Source organism: Arachis hypogaea, chromosome 12 (assembly GCF_003086295.3).
Source record: "Arachis hypogaea cultivar Tifrunner chromosome 12, arahy.Tifrunner.gnm2.J5K5, whole genome shotgun sequence".
NCBI classification, from domain to species: domain Eukaryota; kingdom Viridiplantae; phylum Streptophyta; class Magnoliopsida; order Fabales; family Fabaceae; genus Arachis; species Arachis hypogaea.
The window spans coordinates 61,962,959-61,982,566 of record NC_092047.1 but is presented as its reverse complement, the minus strand read 5'-3'; the positions used below and the strand labels follow the sequence as shown (position 1 = coordinate 61,982,566).

The following is a 19,608-nucleotide window of genomic DNA, read 5'->3' as shown; positions in this document are numbered from 1 at the left end:
TATGGCTCAAGAAAGTACATAATTCTATTGAAAACAAAAGAAAAAGGCTAGTGAAACTAGGCTAAAATGACTTGTCATCAAAAGTGACTCTCCATCCATTTGGGTGAAGGTTTGTACCTCCGTCTTCAACCTTATGATTTTCTGAGGTGGGTAGAATTTAGCTAGAAATTTGCTCACTAGATCCTCCCAATTGTTGATACTTTCTTTTAGAAATGCCTCCAACCATTGAGCAGCTTTGTCCCTTAATAAAAATGGGAATAGCAGCAACTTGTAGATGTCTGGATGTACACCATTTGTCTTAACTGTGTCACATATCCTTAGAAAGATGGCTAGGTGCTGATTTGAATCTTCCAAGGAACCTCCTCCATAAGAACAGTTGTTCTGCACCAAAGTGATCAGTTGAGATTTCAACTCAAAGTTGTTTGCATGAACATTTGGAGTGAGTATGCTACTCCCACAGTTTCTTGCATTGGGAAGGTGTAGGACGCTAGAACTCTCCTTTGAGGCTGGCCATTGTTATTAGCCACACCCTTAGGGTGATTTGGGATGTTATCCTCTATCTCTTGATCCTCTTCTTCTGATGCTTCTTCTCCAATAATTCCCTTTCTTCTTGATTCTCTTCTTCTTCTCAATAATGTTCTCTCAGGCTCAAAATCAAAAGATGTGGGTTCACCTCTTCTTCTTGCTGACATAAACCACACACAAAACCAGAAACCAAAAGCAATTCACTCTACTACTAGAGTGAGGTTAATGTTAACTTAAACAAAAACTTAAACAGTTAGTGTGCTTGACAAAAATAAAGAAAAATGCTTAATCTAGATTATCACCATACTTAATCATTGTCAATCTATATCAATCCCCGGCAACGGCGTCAAAAAATTGATGAGGGAAAAATGATTCCACACAAAACTCACCGACAAGTGTACCGGGTCACACCAAGTAGTAATAACTTACAAGAGTGAGGTCGATCCCATAGGGATTGATGGATTAAGCAACTTTAGTTAGGTGATTAATTTAGTTAAGCGAATAGTTGATGATTTCAGTGAAACTTGATTAATAGAAGTAAAATTGCAAGAAAATAAAAGGGAGAAGGTAAATTGACAAAATCTTAAAGTGTAGAAGAATTAAATTACGAAAACTTAAAGTGCAAGAAAGTAAAAAAGCTGAAACTTAAATTGCAAGGAATGTAAATAACTGAAACTTAAAGAGAAAGAAATTTAAATTGCTGAATCTAAATTGACAAGAAACTTAAATTGCATTAAGAATAAAGGGATTTGGGTACTGGATTCAAATTTAAGCTAGAAATGTAAATTGAAGTAAATCAGAGAACTATGAGATGAAGAGATTCAGATTTGGATCTCAGTAGCAAAACAAAAATGTAAAATTGCAGAAAAATCAAAACAGCAAGAAAGCTTAACTCAATTATGAAATCCTAAAAGAGAAATTGACAATTGCAAAAGAGTAACAAGAACAGAAAGCAAATCTATATCTCAATTACTCTATTGACTAAAACAGAAAAGAAGAAATTGTAGAAAAAATAAAATAAAAACAGAAAAGAAGATTTAGATCCAAATTCCAAATCTTAGAACTATCAAAAGAAAAATTAAAAGATGATTCTCAGATGAAGAAATTTAGTGGAGTTCTTCAATCAGAATTAAAAACCCAAAACAGAAAATAGAAGTTGCAGAAGAAAGAGCAAACAAAAAGAAAACTTAGATCTAATCCCAATTCCCCAAATTCAAAAGAAAATTTAAAAGAGAGCAAAAAGTAAAAGTAAAATAAAATGTGAAGTAAAGGTCTTTTTTCTCAAATCAAAATTGCTCCTATTTATACACTTTCTATTTTCAATCATTGAGTAATTGGAATGGGCTTTTGATTTGGCCTTGAAGAAGTGGATCCGAATTTGCTTGGTTTAATTGGACCAGGGTGCATTTTGTGCTCCCAGGGAAGCGCTTAGTTCACTTTGTGAACTTTACGTTCACTCCCTTTGGTGCTCCCGTCACGGGCATTCTTTCTCACAAGCCAGCGTTCTCTTTGTGAACGCTGAGTTCACTTTTTGAGCGCTGCACTTGCTTGCCTAGGCGTGCCAATTTTCGGTGCGCAATGTGCCTCCTCTAGCGCTCCCTTTTTTAGCACTGCGCTCATCCTTTGAGCGCTATGCTTGGTGCGTGCTGCCTTCATTGAGCGCTTCTCCTAGCGCTCCCTTAGGGAACGCTACGTTGAGTGTTTGAGCGCTGCTTAGCGCTCCCTTGGTTGAGCGCTTCTCCTAGCGCTCCCTTGGTTGAGCGCTACACTCAATATTTGAGCGCTCCTTAGTGTGAGAGCCACAAGGCTTCCTCCCCAATTGTGAAATCCACTAAAAAGGTGGAAAAGTGAGCGCCACACTCACTAGAGAAGTGAACGCTAGCTACTTGTGTTCCAAAGCGTGGCGTTCTATTTCCTAACGTAACGCTTTATTGTTTTGCTTCCTCCTTTCTTCATTTCTTCACCTACAAGAAACCAAACAAGCAATCAAAGTCTCACCAAAATTACAAGGTCTTTGCATCATTCATTGAATCAATTAATTCTAGCATGAACCTTATGATTTTGTGTAAAATAAATGATGTTTGATTGATTCAAAATAATCATAAAAATCCACTACAATCACTTACTTATTATGCAAGAAAGTGCATAAAACCTAATGAAACAAGTGAAAAATGCGTGTAAAACTAGCATAAGATGACTTGTTGATGAGCAGATAATTTATACGCTTTTTGGCATTGTTTTTAGTATATTTTTAATAGAATCTAGCTACTTTTAGGGATGTTTTTATTAGTTTTTATGCTAAATTCACATTTCTGGACTTTACTATGAGTTTGTGTATTTTTCTGTGATTTCAGGTATTTTCTGGCTGAAATTGAGGGACTTGAGCGAAAATCAGATTCAGAGGTTGAAGAAGGACTGCTGATGCTGTTGGATTCTGACCTCCCTGCACTCAAAATGGATTTTCTGGAGCTACAGAACTCAAAATGGCGCGCTTCCAATTGTGTTGGAAAGTAGACATCCAGGGCTTCTAGCAATATATAATAGTCCATACTTTGACCGAGATTAGACGACGTAAAAGGGCATTGAATTCCAGTTCTATGCTGCTGTCTGGAGTTAAACGCCATAAACAAGTCACAAACCAGAGTTGAACGCCAGAAACACGTTACAACCTGGCGTTCAACTCCAGAAAGAGCCTCTGCACGTGTAACATTCAAGCTTAGCCCAAGCACACACCAAGTGGGCCCCGAAAGTGGATTTATGCATCAATTACTTACTTCTGTAAACCCTAGTAACTAGTTTAGTATAAATAGGACTTCTTACTATTGTATTTGACATCCTGGATTGTATTTTTGATCCTGTGATCACGTTTTCGGGGCTGGCCATTCGGCCATGCCTGAACCTCTCACTTATGTATTTTCAACGGTAGAGTTTCTACACTCCATAGATTAAGGTGTGGAGCTCTACTGTTCCTCATGAATTAATGCAAAGTACTACTGTTTTTCTATTCAATTCAACTTATCCCGCTTATAAGATATTCATTCGCACTTCAACATGAATGTGATGAACGTGACAATCATCATCATTCCCCCACGAACGCGTGCCTGACAACCACTTCCGTTCTACCTTAGATTGAATGATTATCTCTTGGATCTCTTAATCAGAATCTTCGTGGTGTAAGCTAGATTGATGGCGGCATTCATGAGAGTCCGGAAAGTCTAAACCTTGTCTGTGGTATTCCGAGTAGGACTCTGGGATTGAATGACTGTGACGAACTTCAAACTCGCGAGTGCTGGGCGTAGTGACAGACGCAAAAGGAGGGTGAATCCTATTCCAGTATGATCGAGAACCTCAGATGATTAGCCGTGCTGTGACAGAGCATTTGGACCATTTTCACAAGAGGATGGGATGCAGCCATTAACAACGGTGATGCCTCCAAACGATTAGCCATGCAGTGACAGCGCATCGGACCATTTTCCAGAGAGGATCAAAAGTAGCCATTGCCAATGGTGATGCCCTTACATAAAGCCAGCCATAGAAAGGAGTAAGATTGATTGGATGAAGACAGCAGGAAAGCAGAGGTTTAGAGGAACGAAAGCATCTCCATGCGTTTATCTGAAATTCTCACCAAGGATTTACATAAGTATTTCTATCCTTATTTTATTATTTATTTTCGAAAACTCCATAACCATTTTATATCCACCTGACTGAGACTTACAAGATGACCATAGCTTGCTTCATACCAACAATCTCCGTGGGATCGACCCTTACTCATGTAAAGTTTATTACTTGGACGACACAGTGCACTTGCTGGTTAGTTGTGCGAAGTTGTGATAAAAAGTTGAGATTACAATTGAGCGCACCATGTTGATGGCGCCATTGATGATCACAATTTCGTGCACCAAGTTTTTGGTGCCGTTGCCGGGAATCACTTGTCATCACCTAGCTTTCAAGCCCTCATCCAAGAGCAGAGGGAATTTCAAAGGAAGCAAGAGAATTGCACGGCAACTCTTGCCAAGGCTTTGTCACGTCTAGCACGCTTCCACTCCACCCCTAGCAACCTTGCTCCTCCACCCTTGCCACACCCATCAACCCCAAAATCTAGCATTGATGCTATAGCTCCGGAAGGAAGTGGGCCACTTAATGAGATAAAACCTCAACCCGCTCTTCCGAAGGAGGAATCTATTGATGGGGGCGAGAATTTCATTGAAGATGGGAGAGAGAATGACCTTGAGGTAGATAACCACCAAGAGCTTCAAAAAGGTTTAGGTGATGAAGAAGATGAAAGTGCCCCACCAAGTCTCCATAACCAAGAGGATAAGTTGCCCCACGAAGAAGCAAGGGAAGATTTGAAACCACTACTACCTCATGTTAAATATGCGTTCCTAGATGAGGAACATAAGTTTTCGGTGATAGTGGAAACCGATCTCTTTGATCAAGAAGAGCAACAACTCCTCGAAGTTATCCGGAAGTATAAAAAGGAAATTGGATGGAGTCTAAGTGACATTGTGGGAATAAGTCCTCAAGTGTGCCTCCATAGGATTTTCTTGGAAGAAGGCACTAAGCTGGTCCGACAACCGCAAAGACAGTTAAATCCTACAATCCTTGATGTGGTCAAGAAAGAAGTAACTCGCCTCTTGGAAGTGGACATCATTTACCCCATTTCCGACAGTGAATGGGTAAGTCCGATCCAAGTGGTGCTGAAAAAGTCCGGGGTAACAATGGTGAAGACGGAGAGTGGAGAGCTTGTGGCCACCCGAGTCCAGAATACTTGGCGAGTGTGTATTGATTACCGCCGGCTGAATCAAGCAACGAGGAAGGACCACTACCCGTTGCCGTTCATTGACCAAATGCTGGATCGCTTGGTAGGTAAATCCCATTATTGCTTTTTGGATGGATACACAGGGTACTTTCAAATTCACATAGCTCTGGAGGATCAGAAGAAAACCACTTTTACTTGCCCCTTTGGAACGTTTGCATACAAGAGAATGCCTTTTGACTTGTGCAATGCACCGGCAACGTTTCAAAGATGCATGACAAGTGTTTTCTCAGATCTTTTGGAGGATTGTATGGAAGTCTTCATGGACGATTTCAGTGTGTATGGTAGCTCCTTTGATGCTTGTTTAGGAAACTTAGCTAGGGTACTAGAGCGATGCACCAATACTAACCTTGTTTTGAATTTTGAAAAGTGCCACTTCATGGTGAAGCAAGGTATAGTATTAGGTCATATTGTCTCTAAAGATGGAATCTCTGTCGATCCGGTTAAGATAGATGTCATTTCGAGTTTACCTTACCCCTCCTCGGTGAGGGAGATCCGTTCCTTCCTTGGTCATGCAGGCTTTTATCGTCGGTTCATCAAGGACTTTAGCAAAGTCGTCTTACCTCTCTCTCGCCTACTACAAAAGAATGTGGAATTCCATTTCAGTGAAGATTGCAAAAAGGCTTTTGACAAGTTGAAGGAAGTGTTAACCACAGCTCCTATTGTGCGAGGCCCAAATTGGAATCAACCTTTTGAAATCATGTGCGATGCCTCGAATCACACCGTAGGTGCCGCGCTAGTACAGCGCGATGGTAACACGCCCTACACTATAGCTTATGCATCAAAAACTTTGGATTCGGCTCAGTCAAATTACACCACCACCGAAAAAGAGCTTTTTAGCCATTGTTTTTGCTCTAGACAAGTTTCGACCCTATTTGCTAGGCTCTAAAGTGGTGGTGTATTCGGACCATGCCGCATTGAAATATTTGCTAAAGAGGAAAGAGTCAAAGCCTACACTCATTAGGTGGATATTACTTTTGCAAGAATTTGACTTGGAGATCAAAGATAGAAGTGGATCCCAAAATCTAGTAGTGGACCATTTGAGTCGGCTAGAACATTTAACTCCGGATCCCACTCCTATCAATGACTCATTTCCCTTAGATACCTTGCAAGAAATATCCCAAAGCACCCCTTGGTTTGCCCCGATAGCTAATTACATGGTCGCTCGTGTTTTTCCCCCACAATTTTCAAAGCATCAAAAAGATAAATTGAGAAGCGCTGCTAAGTATTATCTTTGGGATGATCCACATTTGTGGAGGCGTGGATCATATCAAGTAATTAGAAAATGTGTTCCAGAATCTGAGTTCCAGTCTATCCTTCAATTTTGCCACTCATCTGAGAGTGGGGGTCATTTCGGCCCGCAACATACACTACAACATTTTGGGTCTATGGCCACGGTTTTTTTTGTCACGATAAAAAACCGTGACCATAGACCCTCTATGGTCACGGTTTTTTAGGGTGACCAAAAATAAAAGCTATAGTCACGGTTTTTTTAGAAAGGGTGACCAAAGAGTACCTATGGTCACGGTTTTTTAAAAAAGGGTGGCCTAAAAGGGTTTATGGTCACGGTTTTGAGGGGTGACCTAAAGGGGTCTATGGTCACGGTTTTTTACAGTGACCAAAAAGGGTCTATGGTCATGGTTTTTCAAAAAAGGGTGACCTAAAAGAGTCTATGGTCACGGTTTTAGAGGGTGGCCTAAAGGGATCTATGGTCACGATTTTGGGGGGTGGCCTAAAAGGGTCTATGGTCACAGTTTTGGGGGTGACCTAAAGGGGTCTATGGTCACGGTTTTTTACAGTGACCAGAAAGGGGCTATGGTCACGGTTTTACAAAAAAGGGTGACCTAAAAGGGTTTATGGTCACGGTGTTGGGGGGTGACCTTAAGGGGTCTATGGTCATGGTTTTGGGGGTGGTCTAAAAGTGTCTATGGTCACAGTTTTGGGGGGTGGCCTAAAGGGGTCTATGGTCACGGTTTTGGGGGGTGGCCTAAAAGGGTCTATGGTCACGGTTTTAGGGGTGACCTAAAGGGGTCTATGGTCACGGTTTTTTACAATGACCAAAAAGGGACTATGGTCACGGTTTTTCAAAAAATGGTGACCTAAAAGGGTCTATGGTCACGGTTTTGGGGGGTGACCTAAAAGGGTCTATGGTCACGATTTTGGGGGTGGCCTAAAAGGGTCTATGGTCACGGTTTTGGGGTGACCTAAAGGTGTCTATGGTCACAGTTTTTTACAGTGACCAAAAAGGATATATGGTCACGGTTTTTCGGAAGGGTGACCTAAAAGGGTCTATGGTCACGGTTTTGAGGGTGACCTAAAGGGGTTTATGGTCACGATTTTTTACAATGACCAAAAAGTGTCTATGGTCACGGTTTTTCAAAAGGGTAATCTAAAAGGGTCTATGGTCACGGTTTTGGGGGTGACCTAAAGGGGTCTATAGTCACAGTTTTAATCATTTGAGTTTAAATTAATTAAAATTTTTATGTATTTTTTATAATTTTAAATATTTTATCTTTTAAAAATTTTAATAATTAAAAACTAATAATAATTTTATATGATTTATTTTAAATATTAAAATTTTAAATTTAATTTTATAAATAAAAAATTAAGTTGAATACTATTAATTTTAAATTAAAAAAAGATTTAAAACTTAATAACATAAAAAATGATTTAATAACTTAATAATGATTTAAAAAATGATTTATAATTAGTTACTTTATAGAAATCGAAATTAAAGTTGTGATAGAAAAATAATGAAATGTAATATAATTTAATTTATGTAATCGATATTTTAGATTTAAAATCGTATTTTATAAAATGTGATTTGTAAGACCCATAATTTTCGAAAAAAATATTATTTGAGTTAATTTCAATTTATATATTCATTAAATACTTTATTTTTAGAAATTATTTTATTAAAAGTAATTAAATTAAGTTTTGATAATTAAATGAGAAATGATTAAATGGATTTTTATAAATACTTAAAGTTTAAGTAATTTTATTATAATTAGATATTTTGTAAATTGAAATTAAAGTTTCGGTGATAGAAAAATAATAAAAAGTTATATCATTTAATTTGAATAATTAGTATTGAGTTTAAACTATATTTTATAAAAATGTGATTAATATATTTATTTTATAATTTAAATTAAAAATAATTAGTTGAACTTAACAATATGTTGATAAATAATGTTTTTAAATATTTTTAATAGAGTGTATTTGATTTTAAAATTTCTCTACCCTCTAATTTTATCAAAATATTTATTCATATCTATCCTTTATTCTTTTATAAAATTCTTAATTTCTAATCCCAATTTCCAAATTAAAATCAGAAACCTAATTCCCAAATTGGAAACCTAACCCTCATTTTTCCCTTTCCTCAGAGGCTGAAACACGCAGCCTTCACCCCCTTTCTCCTTCACCCACTTAACGTACAACACACCCACACCAGCCACAGAGAGGAAGAGAGGGAGCTGCGCCACGTTACCGTCCAGTCGCTGTCCGGCTCGCCATCACCGGTGTCTCACCGCCGTCACTATGGAGACCAAACGCCGTTGAGCTTCTTGCTGCTGCCTTGGAGTCCGTCGTCAGGTTCGAGTTGAAGAAAGAGGGAGGCATAGATTCAACATCGCGTAGAGAGGGATTTGTTGTTGTCGTTGCGCGCCGTCGTGTGCTGTCGCTGTTGTTCGAGCCATCGCCATCGCCGTGGGTGAAGTTCGCCGCTGGTGCCAGTTGAGGCCGCTGCTATTGAACAGAGATGAGAGAGTGACGTTGGGAGGAAACTGTGAGCTGCAAGCCGCTGACCGAGAAGAAGCTCTGCCTTTGTCGCCGTGTTAGAGTCGTCGTTGCCAACGCTGCGCACCGCCGTTAGCGCTGCCGTTGAAGGGAGCTCGCCATCACAGTTCAATCATCATTGAGCTTGAAGGGAGGCGTCACTGATATACCCAACAGCAGCTTCCCCTGCATTCCCAATTCCATTCTTGAAACTGTAACACTCTTTCTCATGCTCTGTTTCCCGAATCTATTCCTCTACCATATTTTGTTCTGATTACAATAGCATATGTTAATGTCTCTGTTCAGTATTATCATCTTTATCCGGAACCACTGATGTTACCGCTACGGGGGTGATTGGGATAGGCTCGATTGTCATTGTTGTTGCTGCCCCAGAAGAAGTGAGGCTGCTGCTGCTGTTCCGGCCGCATTGGCTGTTGTAAACTGGAAAAAAGAAGGGCATCATTGCGTTTAAATTCGACGGCTTCGACTAATTGAGGTAGGGGGTTTAAACGATTTCAGTTTAAGAATGCCTACAAGGTTTATTGAATAACTGCAAATAGATTTAATAGCTGTGAGTAATTGATTGATTATGTGAATATTGAATTGTGGCTGAAATTGTGATTGGAATGGTTGAGATTGTGATTTGGAATTGTTGATTAGTGATATTGATTGATTATGTGGATTGGGAATTGTTTGATAACTAATTGTTGAGAATTTCTTAATTTTAATGGGTTATGTTGGATTTGTTGCCGTTGAGCTGTTATTTGGTATATTGTAATGTTAATGAACTTGGTTGGTGGTTGATTTGGAATTGGTTTTGAGGGGTATTGAAGGGTTGGATTTTGAATACTAAATGGTTTGCTGAAAATCAGGTTCTCTTGAAATAAAACGGCAACTTTGAAAGTGATTTAGTAACTCTATAGTGACTGAAATTATAAGAATTTAAATGTTAAGTAAATTATGTTAAGTGTAATTGTGAAAATTCAATTTTTAAGGTTTCGTATCAACTAGAGAATTAGTTATGATTTTTCAAAGTTGAACTCTAAAATCTAATTTTCTGCATAATTTTAAACGAAGTCAGAAACTTTAAAAAGCTATAACTACTTACGTAATGATCGGAATTGTATGAGACCAAGCCTGGGTTAAACTTGGGGATATAAGGAACTAAACTGGTAAATTTGAGACTTTTTCATTAAGTTTATGATTTATGGTGAATTTTTGAATTGGGGATGTCAAATCTGGTTTTTCTGCAGAACGTTTAACACAGCAGCAACTTGATTCCTCTATTGGAAATTCTGTAGTTTGAATTTTGAAATGGAATTAATTTTAAATGAAACTTTGGTCTTAATAATTTAATTTCATAAAAATTTAGAATGGTTAGAGTTTTGGTTTTAAAGATTTGGATTTTCAGAGAAAGATGTATTATGCAGTAAAAGTCAGGCTTTGTTTTCTAAGTCAGTAACTTTGAGGCTTCATAATTTTTAATTCTGGAATGATATTGAGATGTAACTAATTGAAGGTAAAAGTTGAGTATGTTTAGTATATATGATTCAAATTTCAGGGTTTTCCATGTTTTAGTAAGTGAGTTATGGGACTTGGAAGAGGTTATGTTCAATGATTTGTAAAATAGACTTCAGCAGAAAATTACCTAACTTCCAAGCTACGTAACTCCTTCATTTAAAATGGTATGACCCTGGAACTAATTGAGAAAGAAATTTGAATAAGTTATGTTTAACCACATAAATTTTGAAGGTGGTTGGATTTAATTTGGATTTTATATGAAATTTCGAATGTTGTATGCTGCTGCTGTCTTCTGGATTTAAAACACTGCAGAGCAGTCACGGTTTTGCTTATATTCCCGAAGCTAGAGTCAGCGAAAAATTATGACTTTTGATTTAATAGAAAGCTTAATCCAAGACGATCGCATGGATATAAAGTTTGCGTGATTTCGAATTCATTTGATATTTTAAAAACAAAATGGAAATCAGGCTGCCAAGTTGTGTTGGCAATTATTTTGGATATGGAATTTAAGAAATAGATTTTCTATACTATTATCAAATATTTTTGAGAATATATATTGTTGTGGTAACTGCTGAAAGAAGCTGATGAAATGTTGAGAAAGAAGGAACCCATAAGGGTGGCTAAGTCCTATTTTTAAAGGAGATTATGTCCAAATTTAGTCAAGTAGCAAATTCCCTTGTTCTCAAATGTGAATCCTTATGGCTAGTTCTCAGTGAAAATTTCTGTGTTTTCAATTTTTCAGTGCAGCAATAAACAACTTGTTTGGTATGCTTGTAGGATGGTTATTTGTTGGGACTGTCCGTGAATTTAGGGTTTTTTGAACTAACCTAGGGATTAGCATTTCTTGTTTCTTCTGAAATTGGTAATAGCAAGGTTTTACACTAAACAAAAGGGTGAATATAATGAGTTGTAACAGTGATGAATTTAAACACTAAGAGTAAATTTTTGGCTGAAAATTTCTCATTCTAATTTTACCAAAGAAATATATATGGGGACTACTAAATCATTTTGATTTCACTCAATCAAAACACATCACTTTATAAATGTCATGTAGATGATATGATATCACTATTTTTTGTCTTAATGATAGATTAGAAATTTTAATTTTATTTATTTTTCAGAGGTCATGCATCAACTTTATTTATGTGATTAGTGTGTAAAAATTTTAAAAGTTTTTTGTATCTATTTTCTTTGATTTTTCAAATAGTTCTGTGTTTTCCAAGATATTTTATAATTATTGATATGTAAAATCTTCAATTACTAAATTGCAAATATTTTCCAGAACATGCTTGATTATGTCTCATTTTAAGACAGAAAGTTTAAAATAGAAATTATTTTGTATTTTATATTAATTTAGGATTAATATTTGTTAATTGATTATTTTGTTTACCTACTCTTAAATGTTCTTTACGAGGAATTTTTTGTTTTATTTTGTATACAGGATAATTTTTTTGGACTCGTAAAGACAAAAGGAGTTGATTAGTTGTTGTGGCACCCTGTATAAGATGGGATAGGTCTTATAATGAGTTTGGTTATCTAAATGTATTATTTTGATGTGTTCTTTACTTTTTGATAAGAGACTTTATCCGATATTATATGTAATGGATAAATTACACTCTATTTTGATTAGTGTTGTAATGAATATCTAATTTTTAATGAAACTTTTATGATTTGGATTTATCAAATTTTTCATTTTTAGATTTATTTTGTGATTATCATCATTTTGGGATGTGATTATGATTTAAAAAAATTAAATCTCATAACATAAAACAGGCTATGGTCACGGTAAAAACTGTGACCATAGATAAGCTATGGCCACAGTGAAAACCGTGACCATAGATAAGGCTATGGTCACGGTCAAGGTGGGGTGACCATAGGGGCTATGGTCACGGCAAAAAACCGTGACCATAGATAAGGGTATGGTCACGGTTTAAGGAAGGGGTGACCATAGGGGCTATGGTCACGGTTTTGGTTAGGGGTGACCATAGAGGCTATGGTCACGGCCAAAACTGTGACCATAGATAAGGCTATGGTCACGGTTTTGGTGAGGGGTGACCATAGAGGCTATGGTCACGGCCAAAACCGTGACCATAGATAAGGCTATGGTCACAGTTTAATGAGGGGTGGCCATAGGGGCTATGGTCACGGCTAAAATCGTGACCATAGCTAAGGCTATGGCCACGGTTTTGGTGGGGTGACCATAGAGGCTTTGGTCACGGCAAAAACTGTGACCATAGATAAGGCTATGGTCACGGTTTTGGGAAGGGGTGACCATAGAGGCTATGGTCACGGTAAAAACCGTGACCATAGATAAGGCTATGGTCACGGTTTTATCGCGTGACCATAGATTAACCTATGGTCATGGTAAAAAAACGTGGCCTAAAGTGCCAGAATTTGAACATTACAACCGTGACCATAGAAACCGTGACCATAGATAAAAAAACCGTGACCATAGGTCTATGGCCATGAGAGAATAGGCCACGGCGGAAAAACCGTGACCATAGACCTTTTTTTGTAGTGATAGCGAGGAAGGTTTTAGACTGTAGATTCTGGTGGTCTACTCCATTTAGGGATGCAAACGAATTTTGCAAATCTCGTTATCAATGCCAGAAATCCGGAAATACCTCACAAAAGGATGAGATGCCCCCAACGACCGATGATTTTTTGCGAGATTTTTTATGTTTGGGGCATGGACTTCATGGGGCCATTTTCAAATTCTAATGCATTTGTGTACATATTGTTAGCAGTGGATTACATCCCTAAATGGGTGGAAGTAATTGCTGCGCGTTGCAATGATGCTAACACCGTTGCTTCATTTTTGAAGAATAACATTATTTGTAGATTTGGGTCACCACGAGCAATCGTGAGCGACCAAGGAACCTATTTTTTTAACAGGAAAGTCGAGGCATTGATGAAGAAGTATGGGGTCATTCACAATGTCTCCACAGCCTATCACCCCCAAACCAATGGGCAAGCTGAAGTATCCAACAGGGAGATCAAAAGGATCTTAGAGAAGGTGGTTAACCCACAGCGGAAGGATTGGAATTCTAGATTGGGAGATGCATTATGGGCCTATAGGACCGCTTACAACACCCCAATAGGGATGAGCCCCTTCTGTATTGTTTTTGGAAAGCCTTGTCATCTTCCGGTTGAAATCCAACATAGGGCATATTGGACGGTGAAGAATTGCAATCTGGACTTAAAACGGGTGGGAATGGAACATAAGCTTTAATTGGAGGAATTAGAATGCCTTAGGTTGGAAGCATATGAGAACGCTCAGTTCTACAAGGAAAAAGCTAAGGCATTCCATGACCAGAATATCAGGAGGAAGAACTTCAAGATAGGTGACGAGGTTCTTGTGTATAATTCAAGATTGCGATTGATGCCCGGAAAATTGAGATCAAGATGGGACGGGCCGTCTAAGGTGGTAGATGTCAAGTCTTATGGGGTAGTGGAGGTGATTCACCCTACCAGTGGAGTGAAGTTCAAGGTTAATGGTCATAGGGTGAAGCATTATCACACTCAACCCAAAAATGCCAAGGAGTTGGAGATTTTCCTCCTTGGAGAAGACTCCAAGTGACAAATGAAGCCATGCAAGTCAAACTTAGGACTCTAAACCAAAGTGCTTGGTGGGAGACACTCCACCATGGTAACTTTGTTCCAATTTTATCTCTTGTTTATAGCCTTTTGAATTATTTGCTTTCCTGTAATGTAATGGTTAGTTTAGGTTTGGTTTGATGAATTTTGAGTTATATAAGTTGATTTACTTGTGGACTGTGATATTGTGCTTGTTTGAATGATTTGGGGTTGGTATGTTGGTATACTAAGGGTAGGAACCTTAGTTTTGAAGAGAAATGAATTTTCTGAAACAAGGCATCTATGCATACGCACCAACCTGTGCGTGCGCACAGAACTGTGTTTTTCGCCATGTGTGCGGCCGCACGCACCTGTGTGTCCGTACACGACTTAATATGCCCTCTGGTCGCAGTGCCAGCACCGCTTGTGCGTGCACGCTGCCCTATTTTCTCAGACCTGTGCGTGCTACAACTGCTTGTGTACGCACACAACCCCTCTCATACTTCATCTGTGCGGCCGCACAGACGTGTGCGCCCGCACACAGCTTGATAGCCCCTCTGGTGGGAGCGAGGGAACAGCTTGTGCGCCTGAACAACCTCCCCTATTTCAAACCCTTGTGAGTGCTCACGGATCTGTGTGCACACGCACACATGCCTTTGTCCCAAGTTAAAAAAAAAGAGAGCCTATCTGTACGGTCGCACGTCTTTGTGCGTCCGCACGTCCTTTTGCAACCTGTCTGGTCGCAGCAATCGCACGCTGTGTGCATTCGCAACCTTTCTTAGTTGTGCTCTCTGTACGTCCGCACAGGCCCTAATGCGTTCGCACGCGACGCGTTCTGGGCAATAACAGGGCAACCTGCCCTGTCGAGATGCCGCTTTCTTCTTTTCTTTCTTTGTTCTTCGCTGCTCTCTCTCCCTCTTGTCCGCCCAGCCCTGCCGATCCCGGCCACCACCGCCGTCAGCCCACCGCCGGCGACCTCTCTCTCTCTCTTTCTCTCTTTCTCTTCTCTTCTCTTCTCTTTTCTTTCTCTCTTTCTTTCTCTTATCTTTTCTCTATACATCACCGGTGAGTTCTCTCTTCCAGTGCTTCTTTTTCCAGCGAACCCAAACGCCGTGATTTCACAGTGGCTATAAGGAGTGTCGTTGTTCCCCCCTCATTCTTGTCCTTTTCAACCTTTATATCATATGTTCTTGCTTTTCCTTCCTTTTTATGTTAATATTTTTTGCAATTGCTTTCATTTCTTTTATGTTGCTTAGATTTCATTAGTTGCTTTCTTTATTGTTTCTTTGTATTGAAAAGTGTTGTTGCTTGATTGTTGGGATAGTTAGGATCAAATTTGAGCTTCAATTGTGATGAACTTGCACATTACATACCATATGTTCGATAAAATGCCTCAATAAACATTTTGTCTGATTCATATGACTTGGCCATCATATGTGTTCAATTTATTTCTTATTAGGCATATTGTATGAATGGTGCAACTTCTATTATGACTTTTGATGGTAGAAAATTGAAATCACCAATGCATTTCCTTGATTATTGATGTGAATTTTTGGTTGTAAATGCATTGTGTTGGTGTAATCTAAGTTTCATTGTTCATCTTGGAATTTCAATTAAGTAACCACTCCACTAATGTTCAACTTTTGATGATGTCTTGATCAAACATCTTTTGGCCTTCCAATTGGAAATATTGTATGCGTGATTACCACTTTTTGAGGATGAACAATGGACAATCCCTTTTTGGTGCTTGCTTGAAGTTGTGTACATTTCTCCATTTTATATTTGCAACTTGAGCTGTGAATTGCCTTAGGGGTGTGATTGTCGTGATATCCGGCCGGTGTGTGTGTTCCAACCGCGCGAATCATTGGAATATACACACCGAGTTCCTTAAAAATCACACTCCTTCTATAAGCTATTTTAACAGTCTTAGTATTTCCTCAATGAGTTTACTTTATTGTTGCCCTATAATCTCGAAGATCTTTTCTTTGTATTTTCAGGATGAGGAAGAAGGGTAAGACACCGGTTACTTTGCCGGTTGAGCAAACTACCGCTCGCCCTCCTGATATTTGGTGGGATCACCAAGGTCATAGACCGGATACCTTAGTTAACCAGAGAGTCGACTATCAATACAAGACTATTAAGAAGCGTACAATCTATTGGGAGCGGCCGTTGAAGGTTCCAAGTCAATACAAGTTTACTATTCACCAAAGGATTGCCTCGCTTCATTGGGAGTTTCTCGAGCGAGAACCCATTGAAGTCAATGAAACTATGGTGCAGGAATTTTATGCAAACTACCAAGCTTGGGAAGCGAATTCAGTCTTCCTCCGGGAAAAGATGTTGGATACATCCAATCAAGCTCTAAAAGCTATTCTGAACATCCCCCACATTCCACTTGAGAAAGATGAATATTCCAAGATAAAAGTGGATGTCTTCAATGGAAGAGTATCTCTGACTCCCATTCTTAAGAGAATAGGCCGTCCTGGTGCATCTTGGGAGTATAGCAAGGGGAGGAATTTTATTCCCGCTAGTATTGCGTACTCTGATTTGAATACTGAAGCTCGTATATGGCATCAGATTGTGGCAGATTATATCATCCCGAGCACCCACACTACCCATGTGAGATTTAGAACTGCTTTGCTACTTTGGGCTATTATGCAAGGGAAGCATATAGCCATCTTGCCTTTAGTGCACAAATCAATTTGGAAATTAGTTGAGAAGAAGAATATCAACATTCAATTTCCATCGATGGTGATGTGCTTAGCAAACGCAGCGGGGGTAGAGAGGCGACCAATAGACATTATGTTCCGGACTCCTAGAGGCAACAAGTTCATTCCGAGGGGTGATTTGGAAAGATCAACAAACACTATCCCCTCCAAGAGGAAGACACCCATAGCACCACCATCAAGTCTACCAACTTCATCAATTGCTTTACCCTTTCTCCGACCTCTTCCGGATCTATTTCGAGACATCTTGCACGATATCCACCATATGGAGCACTTAGAGTGCAAACGCTTTGAGTGGATAGTGACAAATCTAGAAGGAAGAGACCCCGGCCCGATTCCTAGAGCTTCATCCGTGCTAGCTGCGGAGAAGCATGATGCAGTTGACCATCCCACTCATGAGTCCACCAGCTGAAGGTGGCCCTTCTTCATCCTCCCGGATCATGAGCATGCACAGAGGACCGTGCACAAATTAAGTGTGGGGGAGGGTCGATGACTTCGAGGGGGGTAAAAATTTCTCTCTTAAAGACACTTTGCAATGTTTCTTGTGGTACCTTTCCTTTATTTTGAGTAGCTTTATTTCTATTGCATCTTGTTTGATTTGCTGTAAATATTTTTTTATTGCTTATGGATAGTTAGTAGTTAATATTTGCATGTTGCATGATAGAATAAATAAGTTGGTGAAACACCAAGGAATTTCCATGAAATTTTCCTTTTAAGGGCATACTATTGATTGAATTGAAGAAAAATTTGTTTACCAACTTGCTTGGAGTATTTTGTTTGTAGAACATGCAAACGAGCTAGAACAACATACCTTGTGAGATTTGAGCTTTAATAGATGGCTGCACTTTTCAGCCATAATGTTGTTCTTGTGTGTGATTATACTACTTTTTTATTGTGATCATTGATTTGCATGATTCTTTATGTCCTGTATTTATGTTTGGATGCATTTAACATGATTGAGGCCATCTTTGATGATAAACTCACTAACCTATATGGCCAACCCTTGCATTCACCTTTGTGAACCCCTTTGAGCCTATGAATCCCCATTTGTTCTAATGATAGCACATTACTCCCCTTAAGCAGAAAACAATTGATGTCCTTGTATTATTCTTTGATTAGCTTGGGTAGATTAGTGTGTAAATTCTAAGTGTGGAGGAATTATTGGAAGCATTGGTGATAAAGGCATGAACTCTTTGTGAAAAGAAATTTTGGGCAATTAGGTAATGCTCATGCATTTTACTAATTAAAACATATGCATTCATAGTTCAATTAAAAAAAAAACCTTGTGCATAACAAAGTATGAATAAAAAGAGTAAATAGGTTAAGTGAGATAGGAAAGAGAAAATGGGTAAAAAGGTTGTACTGTTATGTGTACATAGGTGATGTAGGATTAGGTGGACATTCAAGCTAATCAAAGAACTAATTCTTTTAACTCCACTTGACCATATTTCATCCTACCTAACCCTAGCCCCATTACATCCCTCTAAAGACCTCATGATACTTGTTATTCATGCATTAAATACTAGTTGATTGTTAGATGACTTGTGATGAGCAGATATTTTATACGCTTTTTAGGGTTAATTTCATGTAGTTTTTAGTATGTTTTAGTTAGTTTTTAGTATATTTTTATAAGTTTCTAGGCAAAATTCATATTTCTGGACTTTACTATGAGTTTGTGTGTTTTTCTATAATTTTAGGTATTTTCTAGCTGAAATTGAGGGAGCTGAGCAAAAATCTGATTCAGGCTGAAAAAGGACTGCAGATGCTATTGGATTTTGACCTCCCTTCACTTGAAATGGATTTTCTGGAGCTACAGGAGTCCAAATGGCGCGCTCTCAATTGCGATGGAAAGTAGACATCCAGGGCTTTCCAGCAATATATAATAGTCCATACTTTTCTCAAGGATAAACGACGTAAACTGGCGTTCAACGCCAGTTCCATGTTGCATTCTGGCGTTAAACGCCAGAAACAGGTTACAAGTTGGAGTTAAACGCCCAAAACAGGTTACAACCTGGCGTTTAACTCTAGAAATAGCCTAGGCACGTATAAAGCTCAAGTCTCAGCCCCAGCACACACCAAGTGGGCCCCAGAAGTGGATTTTTGCACTATCTATCATAGCTTATTCATTTTCTGTAAACCTAGGTTACTAGTTGAGTATTTAAAAAACTTTTAGAGATTTATTTTGTACCTCATGACATTTTAGATCTGAACTTTGTACTCTTTGACGGCATGAGTCTCTAAACTCTATAGTTGGGGGTGAGGAGCTCTACTGTGTCTCGATGAATTAATGCAATTATATCTGTTTTCTATTCAAACACACTTGTTTCTATCTAAGATGTTCATTCGCACTTCAATATGATGGATGTGACGATCTGTGACACTCATCACCATTCTCAACCTATGAACGCGTGCCTGACAACCACCTCCGTTCTACCTTCAATTGAATGAGTATCTCTTGGATTCCTTAATCAGAATCTTTGTGGTATAAGCTAGAATCCATTGGCAGCATTCTTGAGAATCCGGAAAGTCTAAACCTTGTCTGTGGTATTCTGAGTAGGATTCAGGGATTGAATGACTATGACGAGCTTCGAACTCACGAGTGCTGGGCGTAGTGACAAACGCAAATGGATCAATGGATCCTATTCCAGCATGAGTGAGAACCGACAGATGACT

At 38.8% G+C, this 19,608-nt stretch overlaps 1 protein-coding gene, 1 long non-coding RNA gene and 1 pseudogene across 2 annotated transcripts; all 3 read left to right on the top strand.

The window, feature by feature from the left end:
* LOC140176738 (uncharacterized) overlaps positions 1-6,798 on the top strand; it is a 59,116-nt pseudogene extending 52,318 nt beyond the window's left edge.
* Positions 6,799-8,634: 1,836 nt separating this feature from the next.
* LOC112727438 (uncharacterized) lies at positions 8,635-12,321 on the top strand. The gene is made up of 3 exons (XR_003165777.3): positions 8,635-9,329; positions 9,422-9,611; positions 12,078-12,321. It is a non-coding gene; the product is annotated as an uncharacterized lncRNA (long non-coding RNA).
* Positions 12,322-16,210: 3,889 nt separating this feature from the next.
* Positions 16,211-19,250, top strand: LOC140176737 (uncharacterized). Its single transcript, XM_072208282.1, has 2 exons — positions 16,211-17,439; positions 18,633-19,250. The coding sequence occupies exon 1, from the start codon at positions 16,211-16,213 to the stop codon at positions 17,345-17,347; it is 1,137 nt and encodes a 378-aa protein (XP_072064383.1). The 3' UTR covers positions 17,348-17,439; positions 18,633-19,250.
* The last annotated feature ends 358 nt before the right edge of the window (positions 19,251-19,608 follow it).